The sequence below is a fragment of the Sinocyclocheilus grahami genome, unplaced genomic scaffold, assembly GCF_001515645.1.
Source record: "Sinocyclocheilus grahami isolate Dianchi unplaced genomic scaffold, SAMN03320097.WGS_v1.1 scaffold490.1, whole genome shotgun sequence".
Taxonomy (NCBI): domain Eukaryota; kingdom Metazoa; phylum Chordata; class Actinopteri; order Cypriniformes; family Cyprinidae; genus Sinocyclocheilus; species Sinocyclocheilus grahami.
Window position 1 is genome coordinate 74,432 of NW_015505669.1, and position 7,843 is coordinate 82,274.

The following is a 7,843-nucleotide window of genomic DNA, read 5'->3' on the forward strand; positions in this document are numbered from 1 at the left end:
GGCGGGGTTTATCTGGGTTTGTGACGTAACGGACCTGGGAAGAAGCTCGTTGTAGTCCCTACCAGCCGTTTTTGTAGGCATTAAACTGCCAGAATTTTAAAAGATATCTCTGTTTGCATTGAACTTTCAGCACTGCAACTTTGCAGATATTGTTTATGCTCAAACAGCAACATTACACACTAACTAACGTTAAAAATCGAAATTGAAATCGCAATCAACCACCCCTTTAAAGAACTAGAGCAAAATCAGGCAGTACCTGTTTACTGAACTGTTGTATTGAATCAATATCACATTGGCAAACTCCCTTAATAATTAATTATTAAAAGCTGTCACCGATCTGTGGGCGCAAAATGAGAGCGAGCGAGCGAGCGAGTGAGTTCTCAAGACTCAAAAGCACGTGCAAATTATACATTCCGTCATCTGTCATCGCGTTATAAGCGTGGAACCTGCGGGAATGAGTAGAATTGTTATTAATCCCGCGCCGAAATTCAAGTTCTGCTCTGTGTTCTTTGCTAATAACCCAACTGTGAATGATATGAGCGGCATCCCTATGTTGTCACTGAGAAGCTGCAGCCCTGGCAGGGAATGATTTTTTTTGTGCCGGCAGAACAACAATAACAACAACAATGCGCTACATGGTTCTTTTCCCCTCATTTTTTCCCTCAATTAATGGAAATCAGTTGTAGCAACGGAAAAATTTAATCACTGCATAAACAAAATGTATTTTATTTCAAATTTAATTCATGCACTTTTATAGTATTAATAACTATAGTGTAGTGTAGTGTAAATAACTATATCGTGATATATATTTTTACCGTGAAATAAAATTACTCATATCGTGGTATAAGATTTTGGTCATACTGCCCACCCCTAGTTCAAGGACAGAACAGAAGAAAGGGCAAATAAGAAGGAGAAATAATTGCAGTCAATTAAACTATAAGTAAAATAACTACAGTCATCACAGCAATAAACAATGGACAAGGGCTACCTCTGGTTAACAACAAACAAAGAGTCTTAAAGGGACAGTTCTCATGAAATAATTGAGAACTGAATTCTTTAGAATAAACATAAAATATCATACAATAAAATAGTGATATAGAATGCTGAATTTTTTGTGACAGGTGTCAGAGTGCATTTATTGTCTATTGAAATCTATTAAGTATTTCATTTTTCTTTTTCATGAGGGAATTACTTATGTACTATGCAAGTATGTAATAACTTAAATTTCAGTCATCATATGGCATCAGAGGACTTGGAATATAATCAGTCCATCTTAAGTGGTCCAATTTTTGTTTTATTTTCCTAATTTTTTGAGAGGTTACCTTTATGTATTGGTACTGCAAAATACTGAGACCAAAAAAACCCTGCGTTTTGTTTTGTTTTTTATTAGTTTAACCACAGCCATCTTTGTGGTCTAGGTAGCTTTATATATAACCGGTTAAAAACAATAACACACCATTAAAGGTAGGGTATGTAATTTTTCAATAACACTTTAGAAAACTGATTTGGGCCGAATAGCAAAACAAACTTGTAGCCAATCAGCAATAACGGGCGTGTCTACTCGTACATCACGAGGAGGAGAGAGCTTTCAGTGCACAGGACGGACATTAGCCGAGCCGAGCGACAGAAAGATAGAGATGGCGGATTAAAAAAAAACAAAAGAAGAAAACGTCTGCGGAATGATAAGGCAAGAAGTAGGACCCGTGTAAATATCGAATCAGCTTTCCAGCGCTGGAGAGAACTCAAGGAGCGGAGGCCTGCGATCGGACGCCGAGGTTGCTTTGTTTCTTCTCAATAGGTGAGTAACAGTGTCTACAACAGCTAAAGTCTGCCTACACTGGATGCGATCAAACGACCGTTGAAAACCATTTGAAATTTGTGTCGGTGCGTCATAAATAGAACCCGGCAGCAGTTTTCTGTTGGGGATTTGTTGTCGAGCAAAATTCGAAGTTTAAGGAACAATATACTATATAACAATATAATGAGATACAATATACAGACGTAATCACTAAAAAATTAAAATGTAACCCTTTGACACATACGATCACACCATTTTGATTAGTACGTCCAGTGCATTGTGATAAACTGCTAAATTCAAATATGCTTTCGCGCTTTGACTGGCACCAAGCCAGAGAAAGACTTCAGCTTGTCATATTATCACAACTGTTGTTCAGTGTTTTCAACAACGTTTATTTTAGGTTTCAGACATTTAAATACACATAAGCACAAAAAAAAACCTAAAACATGATTTTATGGGTGTAATTTGACATATTTAAATTATGTTGTTGTGTACAGGGTTTCTGCAGACATGAACAAGATAAATTTAAGACGAATATACAATATACAGACGTAATCACTAAAAAATTAAAATGTAACCCTTTGACACATACGATCACACCATTTTGATTAGTACGACCAGTGCATTGTGATAAACTGCTAAATTCAAATATGCTTTCGCGCTTTGACTGGCACCAAGCCAGAGAAAGACTTCAGCTTGTCATATTATCACAACTGTTGTTCAGTGTTTTCAACAACGTTTATTTTAGGTTTCAGACATTTAAATACACATAAGCACTAAAAAAAACCTAAAACATGATTTTATGGGTGTAATTTGACATATTTAAATTATGTTGTTGTGTACAGGGTTTCTGCAGACATGAACAAGATAAATTTAAGACTTTTAAAGACCTTTTTAATACCACCTTATATGCAATTTAAGACCTAAACCTGTAATGGAAATACACATTTTATTACATACATATATGTAATATTTAATGTGTATAAATTAAAAAGAAAACAAAATATCAATGCTGTAATAAATGGTATATATTACTATGATATACAGTGAACTTTTCATGTCAGCAGACAATATTCCATTCAAAATATCCCTGCAAAATAACTGCATCACTGAGATTTTTGGTGGAGTAAACAATTTATTCTGAAGCAATGTTTCATCAGTGTTCTATCAGCTTTTACATACTTAAATCTGCATATTTACATTTACAAAGGCCTATTTTTAACATTTTTAGATGTATGCATCATCTTACATGTCAAATTATTAAAATTTATCAATAAATTCAATATACACTTTAGGGCTGCTACCAGTCAGATTAAATCATTTACACTGCAAATAACAATAATTACAACTGCAATAAATAATGTTATGAGATTAATGTTTTAAATGCATTTATAAGTATACAAATAAGAAATGCTGAGGGGGAAAATGCATATTTGCATTGTGCAATGTGCATATGATACATGCAATGTGTTTACACACTGTTTAATGCAGGACATGAATGCATTTAACCTGCAGTTACAAATTCATAAATAATATTTTGATATATTAAACATAAAACATTGAATACTGATATTTGAAATAATTTAAAAAAATGGAAAAGATACTTTAAATGTGAAATTAAAACCGCCAGTAGGTGGCAGTAAGTCACTGTTAAGTGAGTCATTGTGATTGAACCGAATCATTTAAACGGTTGATTCATTCGGGAACGAAACACCGTCATGTTGCTCAGAGACGCAAAACAGTGCTGTGGCTTTGTTTGGAATTATTTTTGTTGGCGAAATAGTGCAAAAACAGTCAATATGGTGTCTAAAAGTCTCTTAATAAAACTTCTAGTTTATTGAACTGTTGTAAAAAATCTATATCACATTTGTATATGGTAATTTTTGGAGAAAAAAAGGCACTCTTCCGTGTGAACTTGATTAACTATATGAAGTGGTATAAATATACACATTTTCTGCCCCCATGTCTTGAATTAGTGATCATTCTGAATGTATTTTAATAGACTGAATCATGCAGTGATCAGGCAGAGCGCACTCTAAATGCGCATGCGCACTAGACTTCACGTAATGCGTGCACTCTGTAGGTGTTTTGAATGTTTTTTTTGCGTCGTGAGAATATTGAGTAAAATAGCTAAATTGTCATGGTGTTATTTAACTGTATCATGTTATGAATAAACTAAACATTTTGAATTTTTACCTCAGTGTGTTTCGTCTGAGTTTATGTGTGCGGTCACGCTCATTTGTTCTGAAGTCTCGAGACAAACAGAGTGAGCCTCAGCAGCGCGAGCTTGTATTCTGTATTCTGCTAACTTACTGCAGTTCTCTCTGATGACGCAGTAATTTACCGCGGGGAAGTTTTCTTCAGTCTGTCCAATGATTGTAAAGTCATTAGGTCCGTCAGACTGAAGATATTTTAGCGGTAATAAGACCAAAAATATTTAAGACCCATTGAATCCGAATTTAAGACATTTTAAGACTTTTTAAGGACCCGCGGACACCCTGTGTGTAGGTAACTAAAGCTCTATCATCCTCCCTGTTCACCGGCCACTTACTTTCATATCTTTCAAGAAAACTAGATGAATTTACCTTTTTATAAATCGGTCAGACTCCGATTCTATGCGTTGCAGTGTAAACTAATGCTGTAATATTATAAACATATTGTGTGAAAGGGTTAAAAATGGTCAAGCAACGTCTTGAGATGGACTGACCTATTGTGCATGAGTCACATGGACTACTGCACATAATTGGTGCATTTTCTCTGTTTTGGAGATTAGTAGTGTAGCTCACCATCCCATGTATGAAAAACAGAGGCTCAGACATTTTCTTTAGCTCTCATTTTGTGTTTCACCGAATAAAGAAAAGGATTGGAAAAACATTGGAAGTTAATTTTTGGGTAAGGTAAAAACTGCTTAACCCACTATTCAACCCAGAACATGTACGAGCATGCATGGATATATAGAAAACAGAGAGACATCACCTCTGAGACGGCGGGATTCTGTAGGCTGCGGGTCTGTTTGACAGCCTCCTCATAGCGGGGCGGCTCTCTGTTCTTGGGCGTCTGGATGAAAACTGGGGACTGCTGGATGAAGGAGGTCTGGGGAGATAAAAAACTGAGTGAACACTCAACTCAAAACAGAACAGCAACACTAAAAACATCTCAATAAATGCAGGATGTGCTACCTTGTTTAGTGGCCTATTGATGAGGGATGATGGGACGGGGGACGTCAGAGGTGAGATCCTGTTATCTGGGGAGCTGCTGAGGAAGAACTGAGGTATCTCCAGGCCTGCTGGATGCTCATTGGTACCGTGCTGGAAACCTGACCTCTCGGTGGTGCCCACAGGCAGGGTCTGTGTGAAAAGTAAACCAATAGATCATGAGCATCCAGTAACACCCACTAGCATCATAGAGAGCATATGCTAAACAGTCTGGATTGTGTTATGATCTTTCTGCTTGGTATGAGAACAAGCCTCCTCAGGTCACACTGGCATGGGTCCGTCAGGCACGGCTGTCAATGAAAATGTTATCAGCTCATCACAAGCAATGAGCTCTAGTTACTCTAGTCATCCAGGACTCAGGCCAGGCTTGTTCACTATGCCAAAGTAATGGGCATCTAGCTGGGAAACCTTAGCATGGTCCCCTGCTGCCAGGACAGGCCAATTACAGTAGAGTGAAAGCCTAGAAAGAAATGAGACCAGCAACTCCCATCCATCTCACTGATGAATGACTCTGCTGGACAGACAAAACTAGATGATCCCAGAGCTCACAGATTATGTTCCCTTGTTCTGATTGCTCCTGCCGGCACTGATCCTGTTCCTACTCAGATTCCACGGTTATTCAATACTCTGTAAAAAAAAAAACCTCTGTAGTGTGGATAAAAGTGATATATAAGCCAGGCCAATTAATCGTTTGACATTTGGTCATCTTGAGCAGGGGCGGCGTTTCCATATGGCAGAGTATGGCATAAATGTTTCTTATCTGAATATCTTTTATAATGTATTTTATTCCTAAAATGGCAAAGATAAATTTTCAGCAGCCATTACTCAAGTCTTCTGTGTCACATGATCCTTCAGAAATCCCTCTAACATGCAGATTTGGTGCTGAGGGTCCAATTCTTAGTATTATTAGTGCATTATTAAATATTATATAAAAACATATATACACTATTTTATAATATTTATGCTATTATATTCGATAAATTATATAGTCTGTGGCACCATATTTGCATTTGGTTATAAGACTGACCTGAAATATGTGGTTGTGACTGAGCAGCTGTTGTGATGTAGGACTCTCTGCTTTGGTGGGCTGTATTTGGGGGGTCTGAATTAGACCTGGCCCTGATGGAGAGACAGCCTGCAAAACTGGCTACAAAAAGACACCAAGATTAAATTTAAGTAATGACACAAGTATATACTGTACCTAGCACATATACACAAAAGTTTTGTGTTACCTGTAGTTTGACATTAGTGTTTGGTAGCTGGATAGTAGTGGTATTATTCGCCAGGGGCACTGGAAGAAGGATCTGAGTGCCCCCATGAGAAGTGGTTAGAAGAGTCTGGGGCTGCCCCATGACCTGTGGTAGTCCATGGTGGCTGATAATGAACTGATGGAGAGGAGTAGCTGTCACTTGGTTGGGACGGGCCTCCTCGAGCTTCAGCAGCGTTGGCGTAGTGTGTGAACTCAGTGTGCAGTTAGGAGGGACAGTGTTTTCTGTTTTGACAGATGCCAACATGGTGGCTGGACTGGAAGTGTTATTTTCTGCAGGTGGAACGACCTGACCGCTCCTTTTCTCCACCTCTAACTGTATCTTCAGTTCCTCCACCAGCTTCTGCTCCTGCTCCAGTTTACGCAGCAGTTCCTTGATCTGTCGCTCCTTTTCGTGTAGTCTCCGGTCCTGCTCCTCAGGAACAGGAGCTGCCTTCACTAAACTGCGGTTTTGGCCCTCTGCTTGTCTCTCTGTGGATGCGTCCTCTTTGCTGTGAAGCTCTGAGGAGCCAGGAGACACAGGTGGAGTGGAGCTCAGATATTCAGAGGGCTGTTGGATGGGCGATAGGATTGTAGTGGTGCTGGACACCTCCATAGGTGTGCTACAGGGCTGTGTGCTAGGTCCTGTGCAGTTGTTGGGTGCAGTAGTGACATTGTTTTCTTGGAAAGGCTTAAGCCGTTCAATAAGGTCTATTTTTGTTCCTGACACTGGAAGACCACGTAACTTTAACTCAATTTTCAGCTCTGCCACCTGCCAAAATAAACCCACTATTAGTGAAATTATTCTCTCTATATATATTAGCTTCATAGAGAAAATAAAGTGATTTCTGGGTTACCACATACACCACCATACAAATTGCTAAAAATCATCTGGATTCTATGACACTTAATGAATAAGATGCACATTTACTGGAGACACAAACCATCTGAACCAAATTTTACATAATGGAAAAGCCAAATGTATTTATTTATCTATTTATTTATTTTTATAATTAAAGGTCCCATATTGTCAAAACTGAAATTTCCTGGCTTTTTTCATGATAACTTGAGGTCTAGGTTCTATGTAACTACCATATAAGTTTCAAAACAGTCAGTCCACAGTAAAATTCACACAGCCTGAATAAAGTAGCTGTGATTTTTCCCGAACCATTGTGACTTCCGTAAAAAGTTGACGTCAGAACTGCACAGTCACCGCCTTCAGTCACCACCCCGAGCACCGCCCACCGTCCCACTCTCCTTTTGCCAAACCCCCAGACAACATTGCGGAAACATGTCGAAAAGGTTAACTTTAACCACGAAACCAGATCGGCCGACCTGTAACGGTTACACTCTCACTCAAAGGATGGACGGTCTGACAGGATTGTTACTATGAGGTGGATCACATCTAACATGTATAGTAAAGACAAACTCACCGTGTCTATCTAGTCATGATGAAGATGTATATACATTTCAATTTCAGCAGGCAACTATTTTTACAGCTACATTATTGTTCCAGTCACAATTAATCACAACAATGTGTACAATTACAAATGATTATATATAAATTGTCAGTTTGTTGTTTTA

The 7,843-nt window shown here is 38.3% G+C and overlaps 1 protein-coding gene across 3 annotated transcripts in view; it reads right to left on the reverse strand.

Moving 5' to 3' along the window:
• The window catches only part of LOC107554034 (MKL/myocardin-like protein 2), a 49,592-nt gene that overhangs the window by 6,072 nt on the left and 35,677 nt on the right, over positions 1 to 7,843 (reverse strand). For all 3 annotated transcript variants that reach the window (XM_016236397.1, XM_016236396.1, XM_016236398.1), the window contains 4 exons: positions 6,246 to 7,031; positions 6,041 to 6,160; positions 4,978 to 5,145; positions 4,775 to 4,891 (listed from right to left, as the gene is read on the reverse strand). In XM_016236397.1, the coding sequence (XP_016091883.1) occupies positions 4,775 to 4,891; positions 4,978 to 5,145; positions 6,041 to 6,160; positions 6,246 to 7,031 (1,191 nt within the window). The remainder of the gene's footprint in view (positions 1 to 4,774; positions 4,892 to 4,977; positions 5,146 to 6,040; positions 6,161 to 6,245; positions 7,032 to 7,843) is intronic.